Source organism: Felis catus, chromosome C2 (genome assembly GCF_018350175.1).
Source record: "Felis catus isolate Fca126 chromosome C2, F.catus_Fca126_mat1.0, whole genome shotgun sequence".
Taxonomy (NCBI): Eukaryota; Metazoa; Chordata; class Mammalia; order Carnivora; family Felidae; genus Felis; species Felis catus.
In genome coordinates this window covers 71610334-71628655 of record NC_058376.1, presented here as the reverse complement: position 1 = coordinate 71628655, position 18322 = coordinate 71610334, and the positions used below count along the sequence as shown (strand labels likewise).

The 18322-nt window shown below is 49.6% G+C and overlaps 1 protein-coding gene across 24 annotated transcripts in view; it reads left to right on the top strand.

The window, feature by feature from the left end:
• The window catches only part of TNK2 (tyrosine kinase non receptor 2), a 45879-nt gene that overhangs the window by 8914 nt on the left and 18643 nt on the right, over window positions 1-18322 (top strand). For 10 of the 24 annotated variants that reach the window (XM_045037078.1, XM_045037077.1, XM_045037071.1 and 7 more), the window contains exons 1-2: window positions 13470-13845; window positions 17472-17652. The exons of 3 other annotated variants lie outside the window; for them this stretch is intronic. In XM_045037078.1, the coding sequence (XP_044893013.1) occupies window positions 13768-13845; window positions 17472-17652 (259 nt within the window). In that variant the 5' untranslated portion in view covers window positions 13470-13767. Of the gene's footprint in view, window positions 1-9026; window positions 9051-10320; window positions 10453-11090; window positions 11160-13468; window positions 13846-17471; window positions 17653-18322 lie in introns of those variants that run through there. 11 more of the 24 variants (XM_045037069.1, XM_023260263.2, XM_023260260.2 and 8 more) reach the window with 6 other exon arrangements.

Here is an 18322-nt window from a genome sequence, read left to right as displayed (position 1 = left end):
TTATTTTCCCTACCCTTGGGTAATTTCTACACATTCACATAGATGATTAGTGCTCAGCTAAATACTTGAGGGGAACCCTTTATAGGCTTCTGTGGTACTCTCTCTTCTTTGCTGCTCTGTTCTGTGAACTCTGGCCCCCTAACTCTAAGCTCCCCAAACTCTAAGCTCCATCTCCTCAACTCCTGGAGTCTTTTGGGGTCTGACAGTTTCCCTTCTCTGTGCTGTAGCCTGGAAACTCAACCATAGGGCTGACCTCTTTTATTTCCTGACTCACAGGTATCACTGTCTTTAGTTCCCTGATATCTGGTATTTTCAAAACCATTTTGTATATTTCGTCCAATTTTTTGTTATTGCAGTCAGGAAAACAAATCTGATCCTTATTATTCCATCTTGGCCAAAGATGAGAATTTGAATTTAATTCCCCCATTGCTACCCTTCTACACTTCCCATCCTTCAGTCTCTTCACTCTACTGTCTGTGTTTATTGTTACGGTGTAGTAAATTGTGATGACTTTTCCTTTCCTGCACAACTTTTTGTTCTTCCTGGAGTTGCTTTTGTTTGTTTGCTTAGTTTTCTGTGCACCTTTCAATTAGCCAAATTCCAGTAGCTGTCTTAAGTTTCTCAAGATGTCAGTTCCATCAGATATTTTATCAAATTTATCTTTCTGAAGAAGTCTCTTTCAGAGCCTTGTGCCCTGAAGCAACATGGTCTGGTTGGTGTCTATCACAGGTGCTTAGCCATCCTCTTGGAACCTCCTTTCAGCATCGGGGCATCTCCTTCACTGCTCTTCTGTGTTGGATCTCCTGCATCCCATGTCTTCTCCTTTGTTGGTTTACTCTCTAGTTTTGGTAGAGTCTGTCCTTTAGTAGCTTCCTGAGGGAGGAGGGTGTATGGGTGGGAGATTATTTGGAGACCTTGCCAGCCTGCTATTCACTCAGCTGAATATAAAGATCTAGGTTGGAAATTGCTTTCCTTCACATCTTGAGGATATTGCTTTTAGGTTCTAGAATTAACACTGAAGTCTAAGGTCACTCCAAATCCTGTATGGGACCCTCTCCCTTGCCCCAAAGTGTGTAGGATCTTCTCTTTATCTCCAGTATTGTGTTTTGTAATGATTTCCTAATTAAGTAGCTTAGTATGGGTCTGTTTTCAACTTGTGCTGTATGCTCAGTGAACCCTTTTAGTTTGGAAACTTGTACTTCAGGTCTGGGAAGTTTTCTTGTATTATTTTGGTCATCTCTCTCTCTCTCTCTCTCTCTCTCTCTCTCTCTCTCTCTCTCTCTCTCTGTCTCTCTGAGCTCCTTTTGTTTAGATATTGGACCTTCTTATACTGATCATCTGGTTTTCTTTTCTTTTTTTTTCCCTCTCCTGTTTGCCATCTTTGTGTCTTTTGTTCTCTGTTGCAGAAGATCTGAACTTTATCCTCCATCCCTTCTATTGTAGTTTTAGCAATTATGATAGCAGTAAATGTCTGTTGATACTATTTTCTCCCATGTGTGACATGGATGAGGTAGACACAAAACTACTAAGTTCAACTTTAGTAATAGAAACCTTGGGAGAATGGGTTAGGATTTTTGATTAGGGAATTATCCACATTTCACTAAAAAACAAAAACAAAGGGGCGCCTGGGTGGCTCGGTCGGTTAAGCATCCGACTTCGGCTCAGGTCACGATCTCGTGGTCCGTGAGTTCGAGCCCTGTGTTGGACTCTGTGCTGACAGCTCAGAGCCTGGAGCCTGTTTCAGATTCTGTGTCTCCCTCTCTCTCTGCCCCTCCCCTGTTCATGTTCTGTCTCTCTCTGTCTCAAAAATAAATAAACGTTTAAAAAAAAATTAAAAAAAAAACAAAAACAAAACCTCCTTCCCAAAAGGGCTTATTAACCTGATAAAGTTTCAAGGTTAAGGGTAACAAAAAATTAGATTAAGATAAGTGTGAGAATTTGATAAGGAAAACATTCTCAGACTGAATTTATTGAGAATTCAGTAGAATGATTTTTTTCATCCATATTAATGGGACTCAGAATTGAGAATCACTATCAGTATAATAAGTAGTCCCATAAACTGATGCTCATGGCTATGATGAGAAGGGCCTTTGAGAGAGTGGTCAGTGTCAATAATGGGAGAGAACATCTGAGAACAGGACTGTTCTGGCCAGGTCAAACGAATTGACACAATTACAAGCTTTCTACAGAGTAACGGTATTCAACCCCAGTCTGGATTCATCTGAAGAGGCTTCAAACTACGATGTCTCAGGGGGCGCCTGGGTGGCTCATTTGGTTAAGCGTCCACCTCTTGGTTTCAGCTCAGGTCGTGATCTCACTGTTCATGAGTTCAAGCCCCACATCAGGCTCCACGTTGACCGCACAGAGCCTGCCTGGGATTCTCTCTCTTCCTCTCTCTCTGCCCCTCCTCAGTTCTCTCTGTCTCTCAAAATAAATAAACTTAAAATAAACTAAAAAAAAAAAAAAAAAAAAAAAAAAAAGATACGCCTCAGGGGTGCCTGGGTGGCGCAGTCAGTCATTTAAGTATCTGACTTTTGATTTCAGCTCAGGTCATGATCTGACTGTTGTGAAACTGAGCCCTGGATTAGGCTCCACATGCTGAGTGTGGAGCCTGCTTAAGATTCTCTCCCTCCCTCTCCTTCTGCCCCTCCCCTGCTTGTGTGTGCACTTGTGCGCTGTCTCTCTCTCTCTCTCTCTCTCTCTCTCTCTCTCTCTCTCTCTCTCTCTTTCTCTCTCTCTCAAAAAAAAAAAAAAAAAAATGACACCTCAGTCTCACCTAGGTCAAGTTGATTAGAATCTCAGTGGGTGGGGTCTACACATTGACACTTTCCTAGCTCCAAGGTGATTTTAATGCATAGCCCAGGCAAAGAGCACCTCCAGAGTTTATTGAAGACCCTTGCTTCTCAGAGTGCGGTCTACTGGACCAAAACATGTGTCACTTGGCAGCTTGTCAGAAATGGAGAATCTTAGGCCCTACCTCATATCCATGGAATCTGTATCTGCAGTTTAACAATATCCCCAGGTGATCTGTATGTGCATTAAAATTTGAGAATCACTACCTCATTTATCCATCCAACAGGTATTTATGAGCGAGCACCTGCCATGGGCCAGACTCTGCTGGGTGGGTTGGGGATGGGTCTGATGAATTTTGTATGTCACGTATTGTGTTTGTAATTTTTTGTTTCCCAATAATATCCTGTTCTTATTTTGAAGATACGCTATCTTGTCTCTGAGGGTATATTAATGAGCATTTTTTGGTCTGAAATTTTCTTCTGCATAGTCTGTTTCCCCTTGGTTGCTTTTTTCTGTGTGTTTTGCTCTCTCTCTTCCATGTTAGAGGCTTGTCTTGGGTGTCTGGTAATTTTGTGTTGTCTGCTCTCAACGGAGGATGGGGAACTACAGCACTGAATGGTCTTGTTGATGGAGTTTCTTTGTGTGGTGACCTAGATGGGCCATTTGTTGGGGACTCCTAGTGTTGGTATCTTTATATCTTTCTTGGCCAGGTCAGAGTTGCCAGAAAAGACACTTGTGTCTACTGCCAAGATGTGGAAGCCTGGCTCCATGTTCCAGGAGCAAGTCGAGAAGGGGAGTGGGATCTCAACATCCATGCATGCTTTCCTTGTTTGGGATGTAGCACCTGCCTGCTGCTCCCTCCCACCCCCCTGCCATCTTCCATGAAGCCCACTGTGCCAGTCTCAAGATGTTCCATTTATCCACTGTAGGGAAATCCCTGTTTTTTGCAGGGTGGTAAAGGGACAGTCACTCAGTGGCTCTGTATTGGGGAAGGAGTATGGAGGTGCTGGTGGTGGGGTCTTACTGCTTCTTAAATAGCTTTTAAATAATCCTCTATTTTTTAGCACTTCTCTCTCTCACCTCTTCGTCTTGTAGGGGTTTCTGGGGCTTCAAATTCCCAGGCCATTTGAGGATTCTGTGGGATCAGTCAGGTGCTTCTCACCTTGGGAGTTGTGACTTTTTTTTTTTTAGGTTCTGCTCCCAGTTGTCACTGGCCCATCATCTGCTTTCCAGCTTGTTGTGGTTGTTTCCTCTGCCATTCAAAAAATTTCTCTTGAGGGGCACCTGGGTGGCTCAGTTGGTTAAACATCCAACTTTGGCTCGGGTCATGCTCTTGTGGTTTGTGGGTTTCAGCCCCATGTCAGGCTCTGTGCTGATAATTCAGAGACTGCTTCAGATCCTCTCTCCTCTGCTCAGATCATGCTCATTTTTGTGCTGTCTCTCTCAAAAATAAATAAATATTTTTTAAAAAATTCTCTTTAGAAAAATAAATTCTCTTTAAAAATGTAGTTTTGGAGGGGTTTTGAGAAGGAATGGAATTATGTGCATGTGTGCAATTTACTGGGTTTTTTCCTGGAACCTCTGTCCCCTCTTTAAACTTCCTCATAGAATCCATGAATTCATTCAATATCCAGTATATATTTAATGAATAGGACTATAACTCTGCCCTCCATGGGCTCGCGTCATTGAGCCGAGAAATTTAGTGTGCATTTGTATATGGACTGAATCCTGGCTTCAGCTCTTACTCTCTGCATGACCTTGGTCACTTCTTCAAAACGTCAATTTCTTCATCTGTAAAACGGGGATAATGTAGAGTAATAAGGGGAAGTTTTTAATCAGTTAGTGAAGATAAAGCTTTTAAAGGACTGCATGTAGGGATCCCTGGCTGGCTCAGTTGGTAGAGTGTGCAACTCTTTGATCTTGGTGTTGTGAGTTCAAGTCCCACATTGGGCTTAGAACTCACTAAAAAAAAAAAAAAGTAAATAGATAAAAAAACATTGCTTTCTATTAAAAAAAATAAAAGAACCTGCACATAGTGTCTTCTTGAGGACCCAGAACATAACTTCCCTTTCCTATTTCCCCAAAACCCTAACACAGGGTGAGCACATAGAAGGTGCATGGTGAGTGACTGAGGCGGGGTTTGGAGTGAGAGTTTTGGCTTGGTCTCTTCCTTCAGCAGCTGTATCTCCTGGGAGCCCTGGAGCCAAGGGCCTTAGCTGGGTGTAAGAACAGTGGGCTCTTCCTGTCTCTGCCTGTCTTCTGTACGCTGTGTCTTCTAATAAGGCAAGGCCTCCTCTTCCTGGGTCCTTACGTTTACTAATCCCTGACCTTGGTATGGCTGTTCCTCTGTGTCTACAGTCACCACCGCTCTGAACTATTGATCTCCCCTAGTTCCTAGGGATCTGTTTCCAAAGATAGCTCCGTAAGTGCCTTGTTTCACAAGTCCCTTCCCCTTTTAGGATCTCAGTTTCTTTATTGCTAAAATGGATAGGCAGGATATAGTGGGAAGGTAGTCCAACATTTCTTTTACTCCTAGGTTCAGTCCCTTTGTCTCCTGGGCCCTGCAGCCTGTCCTTCACTGGGTGTTGCTAGCTCCTGGGGTTCTGGTATGGACATGGTCCAGAGGGGATGAGCAGTCCCTCTTGCAGAATAAATGCTCTACCATTCACAGCTCTGGCTTCTTTCCCCACCCCACCTCCGGGGCTCAACAATAGGCCCCTTCAGCTCTAGGCTCTTGCTGAAGGGGTGGGGGTGGGGTGAGGCCTGAGCCAGCAGGCAGAGGACCAGCCAGGCAGCCTCTGCGCAGCCCCAGCCCTAGAAGAGTTCTGGGAGTGGCTGGCTGCTGGGAGCTGTGCTGCATCCTTCCTCCCTTCCCAGGAATCACTGCATCGCTTGGTGTTGTGATGATGCCTGGGCCAGAGGATTGGCAAGAGGCAGCTCTCTGCAGTGCCCTGCATCTGAGCCCTGGCACCAGGGCGTGCATGGTGTGCATGTGCACAAGACCCAGACAGCTGCCGGAATTTATCCTCTGTCACACATGAGTAGGGTTTTGTTGGTGGGAGGAGTGCTCCAGGAATGTGTTAGGGCTCTCAGTGTCCTGTCTCTGAGTGTCAGGGTTGGCATGCCAATCTTGAGCCGTTGGAGCATGAAACAGCAACTAAATACTTTCAAGATCAAGTTGGTACATGTGGGGAGGTGTTGAGTTCAATGTGGGTCTGGATAGTGGATAGGTTCTGTGTAAAGGTAGATTCTTTCCTTTTTTCTCTGAAAGTCACACCTCCTTTTCTGTTGGAGTCGAAGATGAGGCATAGTGGGTCCCTGTATCAGATCTGATTCCCTGCTTCTGTGCCCTGCCTTCCCACCCTGTTACTCCCTTGACCCCCGTGGTGAGGCTGGGATGCCTGACAAACTGAGCTTCCTTCCCATCAACATTGTTGTATTGCCTACCCCAGCTGTCCCTGCAGTCTAGTGAGAATGCAGCCTTCTGCAGAAGGCCGATTCCTGGCCCTCCCTCTGCATAAGCAACTGACTGGCCTTGTCATCCCTGGTGCTGAAACGGCTTTGTGGGAGCAAAGTAGCTTACTGGGACTGGAGTGGCTGTAATGAGATTGGCAGCCCCTCTTTCTATGAAGGTGCTTGCTTTTCTGGATTAGAAATACTGGGAGGGCGCAAAGCCTGGGCGGGGGTGGGGTGGGGGAATGAGGCTTATTTCTGATACCCTCTGGAAGTAAAGCAGGCCCCCTTTCTCCAGTGTCCATCTTATGGGTCTGAAGTCTCTTTCAGGAAACTCTTCTTGACCAGATACCTTGCCAGCTTCTGCCTTCAAGTTGATAGATAAAAACAGCTGGTTACTTTACAGGGTACAAACTACAGTAGAGGTGTGTACATAGAATCTCTCAGTAGAATTATATATTGATACAGAATGCTATAAGAACAGTGAGCCTTTAAGGATCAGAGTGTGATGGATAATTTGAAAATTATACATTGATTTGGCTATTTTCCACATGTACTACACTATAGTTGACTGTTGAACACGTGGGGGCTAGGAGTGCTGACCTCTCACACAGTCTAAAATCTGCATATAACTTTTGACTCCCCAAAAACTGAACTACTGATAGCCCACGGTTGAGTGGAAAACTTAACCAATAACATAAACAGCACATATTTTACATTTTATATGTATTACGTACTATATTCTTAGAACAAAAGAAACTGGAGAAAAGAAAATGTTGTTATTAAGAAAATCATAAGAGAAAATACATTGTACTGTACCGTATTGAAAAAATTCACACATTAGTGGACCTGCACGATTCAAACCCATGTTGTTCAAGAGTTAACTGTATTGTGTGTTTATACCATTCCTGTTTTCAAATATTATTTTAACGGAATAACATGGGAAGCATGGCAAACATAACCATTTAGAGGTAGGAAATGGCAATTTACAGAGGAGATGACATGGGTCTTGGGGGATGTGTTGGAATTCATCATGTAGACAAAGAGAAGGACTGTCACAAAGAGAATAGCTCAGAGACATTAAAAATTTTTTAATGAGAAATGTTCTTTTTTTTCTAAAGTTTTCTTTCTTGATTTTTGAGAGAGAGAGAGAGAGAGAGAGAAAGAAAGAAGAAAGAAAGAAAGAAAGAAAGAAAGAAAGAAAGAAAGCAAGCAAGCAAGCAAGCAAGTGGGAAAGGGGCAGAGAGAGGGAGAAAGAGAGAATCCCAAGCAGGGTCCACACTGTCAGCAGAGAGCCCAATGTGAGGCTCTAACTCACGAACTGAGATCATGACTTGAGCTGAAATCAAGAGTCAGATACTTAATTGACTGAGCCACCCAGGCACCCTGAAACATTAAGATTCAAGAAGGGAGTGGGGCGCCTGGATGGCTCATCAGTTAAGCGTCCAGCTTCGGCTCAGGGTCATGATCTCAGGGTCTGTGGGTTCAAGCCCTGCATTGGGCTCTGTGCTGACAGCTCAGAGCCTGGAGCCTGTTTGGGATTCTGTGTCTCCCTTTCTCTCTGCCCCCTCCCCCGCTGTCTCTGTGTCTCTCTCTGTCTCTCTCAAAAACATTAAAAAAAAAAAGAAGGGAGTGTGTGTAGGGAAGGGCAAGTATTTAATTTGGCTGGAATATGGACATTTGAAGAAAATGATGAGGTATGGAGGTGGACAAATAGGCAAGGGGAGGATCTTGAAGGGCCTTGTATTTGGCTCAATGAGGAGTTACAGAAGGATATAAGCAGGGGAGGGACTTCAGATGACAATAATAGCAATAGGCAGCTGTGTGCCAGGTGCTGTGCTAAGTGTGCTGTTCATTATCTCATTGAATCTGCACTCTGTGAAGGAGGTGCTGCTATTTCTTCCCATTTTACAGGAGAGGAAATTGAGTCTTAGAGGTTAAGGTATTTGCCCCAAAGTTGCTCAAGTACAAAGTGACAGAGCCAAGATTTCAGATCTGGTCTGTCTGACTCTTGATCCTAATGGTATTGATCGGGAGGACTAATGAGGAGGCAGAAACAAGATTTTGTGTCCTGCCCAGTGGGGAAGGTAGGAAGTTATAGTTGCAGGGGGACCAGGGGTGAGGTTTCTAGCCTGGGTGGCTGGCATTGGCTTGTGATATTTTCAGTGGGGATATAGGAGCATGCCTTAGCTAAGTTGAAGGGGGTGATGATGAGCTCAGTATGGTTATACAGAATTTGTGGTACTTTTGCATCCTCCTGGTGGAGCTGCCCTGTAAATGTCTGTAAATGTGGGCCTAGAGCTTCAGGTGGTCAGAAATAAAGACAGACAGCACATGGTAATTGGAGCCCTGGGGCAGGGGAGGGAGAGGAAGTGACCCCCCAGGGAGCAGAGCATCCACTGAGAAGAGAAGGAAGGGTGAGTTCAGAAGTCTTGGGGAAATATCAATAGTTAAGGAGGATGGGAAAGAGGCTCCAGGGCTAGACTTGGGGCCTATGGGCCCAGCACCACTAGCAAATATGCCTCAGCTTTGCCTCTCCTCAGAACCACAGCTGCCAAGCTCTCCTGGGAGGGAGGGGGCGCCTGTGTCCTGGAGATGGAGAGGGTGTGGACAGCCATGGTGTGTGTCTGAATCACCCCCTCTCTCCATTGGCCCCAGACCAGCCTCCTCCCCAGATCTGTGTGATGTCAGAACTGGGCTGACCTGAAGGTGTGGGGTTGCTTGGTGCAGTTCCCTCTGGGATGAGGTCCCAAGGGGAGCCAGCCTGGCCTTGGTCCAGAAGTTTGGGGCCTGTGTATGGAGGGGTGAGTTGAAGTTGACTGGGCTTTGTGGGGCTGGCATGTGGAGGCAAGATAATCCTCTGGCTGGGAGAGGAACTATAAGCCCCCCCCCCCCCCCTCCTCCCAATATGTTGTTTTCCCTCTAGAGCTTAGAGAAGAGGGAGGGCAGGGGTGGAGAGGGCTGGCTTGGAGGTGAGGTTGGCATATATTCCCAAGAATACGGTAGATTGTTTTGGAAAAATCTCTTGGCCGGAAATTACATGTCATGTCTGCTCCTCAGTGTGGATTTGTCACTTCACTGATGCTGCTGGAGAGGCTGGGGGAGGGGAGTGGACAGCAGAGGCAGGCTGGTTCCTGGCCACTCCCATCTCTCTTTAGAGATATGGGGGCAAGTTGTAGACTACAGGGGTATACATGTAGGGTAGATCCACCAAGTCCTAAAGGTAGTTTGGATCCTGTGGGAATCTAGGCAGGATGGCATTAGGAAGGGAGGGTAATGGGGGGGTGGGGTGGGGAGGAGATAGGGAGAAAGCAGGAAGGAGGAATAATTTGGATCATACCATTCATCCAGTGAAGGGAAGAATGGATGGGCCTGGCATTTTCATGCTCTTTTTCTCTGACTTTGGGTCAGGACAGCTTCCTGACTTTGGCTGGGTTCTTGCAGCTTCCCACAAAACTGCTATAGCTGCTGTAAGATACCCAGGGACTTCTGCCTGGATTAGATCTCCTGCCTGGCAGGGTCATCCCCTACCTCAGCATGCTTCAAGGTGAAGGAACTTGTGAGGAGATTGAGCCTTATAGGAACTCACCCAGTATCCTCCTGGGGTCCCTTTCCTTAGCCTCAAGGTTGAGTTGGTTGATGGGAGGGCAGGTGTCTCAGCATCTCCCTCCTCCTCTGCCCCAACCCTCCCGGAAGTGGAGGGTGCCCTGAGCTCAGCCCTAAATACCTGGTACTAAGGAGTCAGTGGATGCTTCAGATGCCAGCACAATGAAAGGGTGTGCGTGGGGCGCCTTGAGGCCCTCAGGGCGGGAGGGAGAGGAGGAGCCTCTGCAGTAGGACTTCCTGATCACTAGGCAATGGCCTCGCCCCAGTGCTGGGTGGCAGAGCCCGGCGTGGGCACGTGTTGGAGCAGCTCCTAAGGCGGGGAGTGTGGACACTCGAGGCACTCTACTGAGGCCAGAGGTCATCCCCAGCACTGTGCCCTGCCCTGAGCTCCCCTGCGCACAGCCCGTGCAGTCTTGGGGGAGGGGGACGGGGAGGCTAGGGAGATGTCAAGGCCGGGCTGGGAAGAGGCGTGGGGCAGGGGCGGGCTGTGGTCTCCCTCCTGGTGCCGGAGGCGTGGCTTCTACGACTGGGCAGGTTCTCGGGGCGCTGAGCGAGTGGAGTGCAGTGGAGTGCGGAGTGGAGCGGCAGGGAGTCCGGCAGGTGGGCGCATGCTTGGAGCTTGGTGGAAGCCGGGCGGATTGGGGGGATAGGCTTCAGGCCCCAGTGAATGGAGGGGGGGGGGGGTCTCAGGCCGAGTCAGGATGGGGCTCCTTTCCTGTGAGCCTCTTGGGTGGACCTCCTTATGTGGGAGGTCTTGATTCCTCAGGACCTAATTGGTGGCAGTGGAGCTCAGGGATCATGGAGGTAGCCAAGGAGCTGAGGGGAGCTGTGGCCCTGCGGTCAGTGGAGGTGGGGTCGAGGCACCTGGATGTCTCCGGGGGTCAGCAGGTGGTGCTGCGGAGAGGCGAGAGGCGGCGGCTCCTTGGAATGGAGGCTGGGGAAGCGATTGGGGGAGGGGCCGGTCGCAGGCCCGGCATAGGTGACGGCGACCATCCAACCATCCGGGCTCGGCTCCGGCACTGGCCAACCAGCGGTGGATATGAGGCTGTGGGTGGGTATGCTGTGGGGTACGGACCGGCCTTCTCGGTTGAGGCGCTCAAGCAGCCCCTGCCCTCCTTCTGGAGGATGCTGGAGGCCCGGCCCCTCGGGACGCAGGGCAGTGACGCTGCCGCTGCCGGTGCCGCTGGAGGGGCGGGGGCTGCGGGAGGGCTCTGCTCTCCTCCCTGGCTCTAACGCCCGGGAGTTTGGGTGCCATGGGGGAGAGATCTGCATATCAGCGCCTGGCTGGGGGTGAGGAGGGACAGCAGGTAATGGGAGAGGCCTGGGGGATAGCCAGGTAGCTGGGTCCTAGACCCCATCATCTGCCAATGAGCTGAGGGCCCAGCCCTGCTCCGCAGCAGCCTCTCAGGAGTGAGGGGCGTCTGTGCTTCTGGGTCCCAGGACAGATCCTGGGGGCTGAGAGGCTGGGTAATGAGGTGTTTGTGTGTGTATGTGGTGGGTGAGGGGCAAGTCAGTGGTGGGAAATTACTGATGTTGCCACCTGCCTCAGTGTCTCCGGTTTCTCTGGGACCCAGTTAAACTGCCTTTTGGGCTTTCTTCAACACCCGGTGGGAGCACCAGAAGCAGTGCCAGGCTTTGGGTGTAGTCTTTTATGGGCACTGAGTCCTTGTTCCCTGGACATTCCTGCTTACTTTTGAATATGCATATCAAGCGAAATGCCCTTATTTGCTTTAGGAAATATGATCGTTATTCGTGGGGCTGCTTCCCTTCTGCTTGGAGATCAAGCACTTTCTCTCTTGGTCGGCAGAGGGCGATAGCTGACAGGACTAAGGGGGACAGAAAAGGTGGAGGTTGTTTTCCGGGTCTGAGAGAAGGGGTCCAAGAAGTGGCCTGAGCTCTGACCAGGCTTTGCTTTTCCTCACAGCCTTTTGCAGCTGGATTGCTGACCAAGTTGCTGAGGCTCGTTCTTACCCAAGGTCTAAGGGAAGAGTCAGGCATGGGGTTCTGAATGATTTGGGACACATCTTTTGGGGGTGGCTAGACTCTTTAATCTGGCCATTCTGATCCAGCAGCCCCCCTTTTGCAGTAGAGGGAGTAATTTTGCTTAAATTGTCCCCTAAAGTCAGGTCCCTGGGGCTCCTTCAGGGTGGTGCCTGGTGGGAAGTAGGCAGTAGGCTTCTCTGAGCCAAGGGCATTGTCTGCCAGGGTTTTGGGAAAAGTCATTTCCAGTGTGATCTCAGCCTGGCCTTATCTTGTCTATTAGCTCTGACCCCAGCCTCAGACTGGTGATTCACTGGACCAAGAGGAGGCTATACCTGGCTGGATCCACGAGCTTTGTGTGGTAGATGACACAGGGATGAGGAGGAGGGACTGAGAGCTTGAGAGCTGGCATGTCCCCCAACACCCACACCCCCTACCCCTCCACAGGGTTGGACCAGGAAATGGCTGACCTTTCAGGTAACCTCCCTGCTAAGAAGGCTGGGCACTAAGAGAGGCCCTGGAAAGAGAGCCTAAGATGCTAACTCCCCAAAATTCTCTCCCAGCTGTCTGCCCCACCATCCAGCTGGGGTTCCCAGAGCTAGTAGCCAGCTGGATAGGGACAAGAGAACAGTGTACAAGAAACGGGCTCTCTGGACATGGCTGCTGATGGGGGGAGGGGTTGCTGAGGGAGCCTGTGAGGACTTCCTGCAGCTGTCAGGTGTGTCTGGGGGCTGTAGTGAGGGGGGTGTAGGAGCAGCTGGCACTCTTGAGGAGGGGCAGAGGGATCATTTGTCAGCTGTAGGAACATGGGGGGCCAATGGGGGCTTGGTGGAGTTTCTCCAGTTCTTTTTAGCTGAGGCTGTTGCCTGTGTTCGGGGGTGCTATACAAGAAACATCCTATAGCCTAGAATCCTATTGCTTTGGAGTGAGGACATCCCAGCAGGGTCTAGGGGCATATTTGTTTGTTTAGAGGGGCTTTGGATCTTAGCTAGCTGGTCTGGGGGAGGAGGCACCCTGGATGTTGTGGGCAGTGCAAGGCAACCCCAGGGGAGGGGGTGGAGATTCCTCACCCCCACAACCCCCCTCGCTCTTGGCTGGACTGCCCCACTCTGGCAGGCTGCCGGCCTCCTATTTCCGTCGGGCACCAGGGTAACAGGGCCACATTAGGGCCTGAGCCAGGAGACGCCCAGCCAAGACTGGGACTGGGAGATGGGGGAGGGTCTCTGAAGGGTCTGCCTGCAGGGCCCAGGAATGTCTGTCTGGGGTCCAGGCCCTCAACTCAGGCTGTGTTCTAGCCCCCACAGCCCCAGACAAGCCCATGTAGGAGCCTGTAGCCCCTCTTTGTACGTTGCTGCTTGATTCACATAGCCCCCACCCTAAAATCCCAAGAGTTGTCTGCAGCTATGGGGGCTGGGGTGGAAGCCAAAGACAGGGGGCCTTGTGTATGGGGAGGCAGGGGGGCCAGCGCGGGTGGCTGGGAGGAAGAGTCCCCTCATTCCCGCCACCCTTTTGGCAGTGATTCAGAAAGGTCCTTTTTCAGCCAGTGTCAGAGCTGCTCAGCCGGGGAGGGAGGGACGAGGGAGGGAGGGCAGTCAGGCGGGGGAGCCAGGGAGTAGGGCTGAGCTGTGACCACTGCACTGAAGAGAAGTCAGAGAAACAGGACAGAGGACCCAGGCTGCAGCCAGCCCAGAGAAGAGCTCACCTCCTGCCAGACTAGCCAGCTGTGGAAACAGCTGTGCAGCAAAGAAAAGGAGCCCACCCTCTTCTTCTGTCCCATTTCCCACTCCTGTTGTGGGATTTGGGGGACTCCTGGAGCAGGTCTTTGGCCAACTTCCCTTCTGGGCAGAACCTTAAATTCAGGAGCTAAAGGCTCTGCTCTCTCATATCTTGGGCCAAAGTCCCAGGGTCCCAGTCAGGGGGTCCAGCTCCGTGGAGATGCCAGCAGCCCGTCGGTTCCCTGGCCTGGAGCTTTCTTTCCCTCTCCTGGCCAGACTACGGCGACGCCTGTACACAGTGAGTGGGGGCTGGGGATGTGGGTAGGACTGACTGGGGACTGGGTCAGCCCCTCAGAGCCAGCACTTCACTGAGGAGCAGAGGACAGGACCGGGAATGGCTGAGGGCTTGATAGGGGTTCTGAGACCAGGGCCTCTCCCCTCAGCTGCTGCATTCTGGTTGGTGAGCATGTTAGCAAAGCGTATGCGGGAAATGTGCGTGTCTGGAGAGTGCCACGCCACACGTCAGACACAGGTGTGGGACTGGACTGTGGGTGTGCTGGGGGCCAGGCACACGCACAGCTGAAGACTGTGAGCAGGGTGGGGGGGAAGCTTCAGAGACAAAGAAACTTGGCGGGGAGGGGCACTTAGCCAAGGGGAAGGGGCTTATCCAGGGTCACCCTGGTGGTAGAGACAGAACTAAGACCCTGACTGCTTTCTTCTCACTGGGATCCCAGTGTTCTTCCCTGTCCCCCCCACACCCCTACGCAGAGCAACCCTGTCCCTGGGGCTGGTGAGCAGGGAGGGGAGTGTCCAGCTGAGCAGGGAGATCTGTTAGCTGGTGTCTCAGGGAAAAGGAACATGCCAGACTGTGCTTTCTGCACAGCTTCAGGGGAAGGGCTGTGTGTCTCCCCAAGTCCTGACCACCCAGGGCATGGCTTTGAGCAGTTGCCCCCAGAGGAGGGTGGGAGTGGGGAGTCTAGAACCCTGAGACTTGGAGACTTCAAACTGCTTGCCCTGCTGGCAGGCCACATCGTGGGGCATGTAGTGGGTGCAACTGCTTTGCTCCAGGGACAGGGTAGTGATGGTGGAAGTGCTGGCTGGCCCTGCCTGGCCAGGCTGCGGAGAGACACGGCCTAGGTCAGTGATTTTCACAGTGCATCTTTGGGGCCTTCTTCTGGAAAGCAGCAGTGCCCTGCCCTCCTAACGTCCATGCACTCCCTTGTGTGTAACAAATGGTTTTGTTGAGGATAAGTGAGTTAATACAGCTAAACGCTTAGAACCGTGCCTGGCATATAATAAGTGTAGTTGAAATGTTAGAGTTATTTTTATAGTTCTTCTTAAATAAAAATAATAAAAATATAACTTTTTTACTGTGTGTGTGTAGTCAGTCAACACGATGTCACCTGTAATATAAAGGAGAAATAAAAGGAAAGTGATGATAGCATTTCATGTATTCTGGTATGTCTGTACACTCTGACGTGATGAGGTAGTCAGTGCTAACACCTCTAGGAGGACCACCGTGGAGGCAGCGTCTACAAGTGCTGACCGAGAGTGGGGTTTGGAAATAATAAGAGCAGGTTGCCTTCAGTGACATTTTTCTGATTAGTGAACAACTTTTGCTAAGTTCTGAACAAAGCAAAAGTCAGTGTTCCCTCATTTTACACCATAGTTCTGTTCTAGGAAGATTCAGTGTGTATTAAAAACCAAAAAATACATTTTTGCTCATGTTAAGATGGAATTCGATTCTAGGTTCAGATGTTTATAAACCAGTTTTTCACCCGCACAAATTAAGTTGTGTGGGATTTGGGACAATGTGTGAGACTCCCCTGCACATTACAGGATAACTTACATTCTTGTCCCCCAGTCACCCACTAAATGCCACTAGTGGCCCCCCAACATCCAAGAATGTCCCCTAGGCGGCTGCACAGACCTCATGGGAACCATCTAGGTAAAGGATCACAGCTTGAAGTTTAAAAACCCCCCTCTGGCCCAGCTGCCTTGGTGGAAGAGCCAGGGTTTGAACTGAGGGCTTCTCATTCCCGTTTGTCACTCTTTGCGTTGCCCTGAGCTGCCTGGGAAGCTCTGATGTCCTGCTGCTAGGCTGGCAACACCGCTGGGAACTGTGGGGGCAGGAGGCTCATGCTCCGCCTGGGCTGCAAGCGCTGGCTTCTCTTGGTGAGCCTGTGTTGAGAGCTGGAGGCCAAGGCCACCTCTGACTTGTGGGGTGTCGAGGGGCAGCTGGCCTTTTCCTTCTTGTGGGTTTTCCTCCGTGGGGATTGAACACAGGTCAGGGGCCGGCCTGGACAAGCTCTCAGCTCTGTTGGGTCTTACTTGGACAAGGATGGGCTTGGTGTCCGGTGGGCCAGGCTGCTTTGTGTTATGGGTGCCCTGTCCTCTTTCTCTGGACCGCACAGAGTGTAGGTCAGAGGTCACTCACCGGTGGCCTATTGGCTGATTATAGCCTGCACATGTGTTTTGCTTGGCTTGCACAGCATGTGTGTGTGTGTGTGTGTGTGTGTGTGTGTGTGTGTGTATTTCAAACTTGAATTAGTCGATATAATTAAAAAGTCAAGAGAAAGGTGTAATGTTAAGTGAAAACAAGGAACAGAATGGTGTGGGTAATGGGTAAATGTGTGTGTGGGGGGGCGAAACAAAGTCTGGAAGGATGTGTAAAAGTCATTTATGGCAGCTGGTTTTGGGGACAGGGGGCTAGGTGGCTGTGCAGTATGGCAGGGAATGAGACTTTATGGCTCCTGTGTGCTTTTTGAATATCTTACCATGTGCATATATTACCTTTTCAAAAAGAATTTTAGTGGTCAGATTTCACATATAGATTCAGATTTCCAGTATTTCTTGAAAAAATTAAAAGCTTTGATGACATTGGGCAGTAGTCTATGGTGACAACTGTTGATGGAGCTAAGCAGGGCTGCCTCTTTGAGCTGGCATCTGAAAGCTGACCCCAGCCAGCCTTTGCCTGCCTCTTGTCTTCCACTCACTGTGGTTCTAAGGGCACTTGAGTGGTCTGTGGGATGGTGAGGGGACAGCCTCTGGTGGTGTCAGGCATTGGGTGAAACTTAGCTAGAGCTCATCTAGTCCACAGTGCTTTCTTTCCCTGGGGTCCACCAGGTCCAAGGAGCCTATGGATAGGTCTCAAGGGACCCTGCACCCCCCCTCCAATTGTTTTTTTTTCTATTTTTTTAATGTTTATTTATTTTTGAGAGAGAGAGAGAGAGAGAGACAATGTGTGAGTGGGGGAGGGGCAGAGAGAGGGAGACACAAAATCCGAAGCAGGCTCCAGGCTCTGAGCTGTCTGCACAGAGCCAGACATAGGGCTTGAACTCATGAACCGTGAGATCATGACCTAGCTGAAGTCGGATGCTTAATCGACTGAGGGGAGGCACCCCTCCCCCACCAATTGTTTTTTAAAATATTTCAAAAATATTTTTTAAGTAATCTCTACAATACAAAACCCTGAGATCAAGAGTTGCATGTTCGACTGATTGAGCTAGTCAGGGGCCCCACCCCCCAATTTTTTAATGGAAACTTCATGAGTAAGAATATGTATGTTTTCTTGGAAACATAATCGATAGTTTTCATTGTTCTCAAAGGGCTTGTGACTCTCTGAAAGCAGAGAGGTTGATCTCATATCACTCAGCCACAGATCACAGAGTTTGGGCTTAAGACCCTGACTCCAGGGCCTGAGCTGTATTCCAGTTGCCCTAATTCTACCCTTGTTGCTGGTAGGAAGAGGGGCACAGGAGTATAGGCCATTCTGTACAGTTGTTTTGGGGAGCAAGAACATGGTTTGAGTCCTTCCCTTGAAGCAGTTTAGTAGAATGTGGGTGAGCCTAGGACACTCAGGACAGGGTCCCCTGCCACCTCCCTGTACCCCTTGGTCCCTGAGCCATTCTTCCCTCCCCACAGAGGCTGGGGAGCAGCAGCATGCAGCCCGAGGAGGGCACGGGCTGGCTGCTGGAGCTGCTGTCCGAGGTGCAGCTACAACAGTACTTCCTGCGGCTCCGTGATGACCTCAATGTTACCCGCCTGTCCCACTTTGAGTATGTCAAGAATGAGGACCTGGAGAAGATTGGCATGGGCCGGCCTGGTAGGTGGGGATATTGGCCTTGCTTGTTGCTTCCCCACTGACCGTTTACCTCCTCTATCCTCAGGATTGCCAGTTGGAAGAGCCCTCCTCCTTATTCCATGGGGTGGCATAGCTGAGAACTCTCGCTGCATCAGTAGATGCTGCACGCAGTGAGTGCATGAGAACAGTTAGCAGTTGTAAAGGTGAACTGGAGTGTGAGGAGAATGAAGTCATACTTAAAGCTCTGGATTCTCAGGATTGAAAAAATACTGCTTTTGGTTTGTTCAGACGTTTGTAGGATGTATTTCCTCCATATCCTCCTCCTTTATAAACATGGCTTTGAGTCTGCTCTGTTCACCATTCTGAACATCAGAGGGGTCAATGTCCAGAGATCTGTATGGAGAAGAGAAGATTAAAAACCCTCAGATGACTTGCAAATTTTCTCTTAATCTGTCTCTTTTTCTCTCTCCCTCGCAAAGATCTGCTTTAAATTGAACTCATTCTGTCTCTTTCCCATGCACAAAAATATGCTCTATAAGTTTTTATCCTAAAAGTAGTGATCATAGCATCTAGAAGCCATGGTATTCCTTGTAGAGCATTAGAAACTTATTAGTATATTCAACTGAAAATAGCTGAATAAGTAATAACGTGCTAAATTAGACACTGACATAGACTACTTTGGGATTGGATA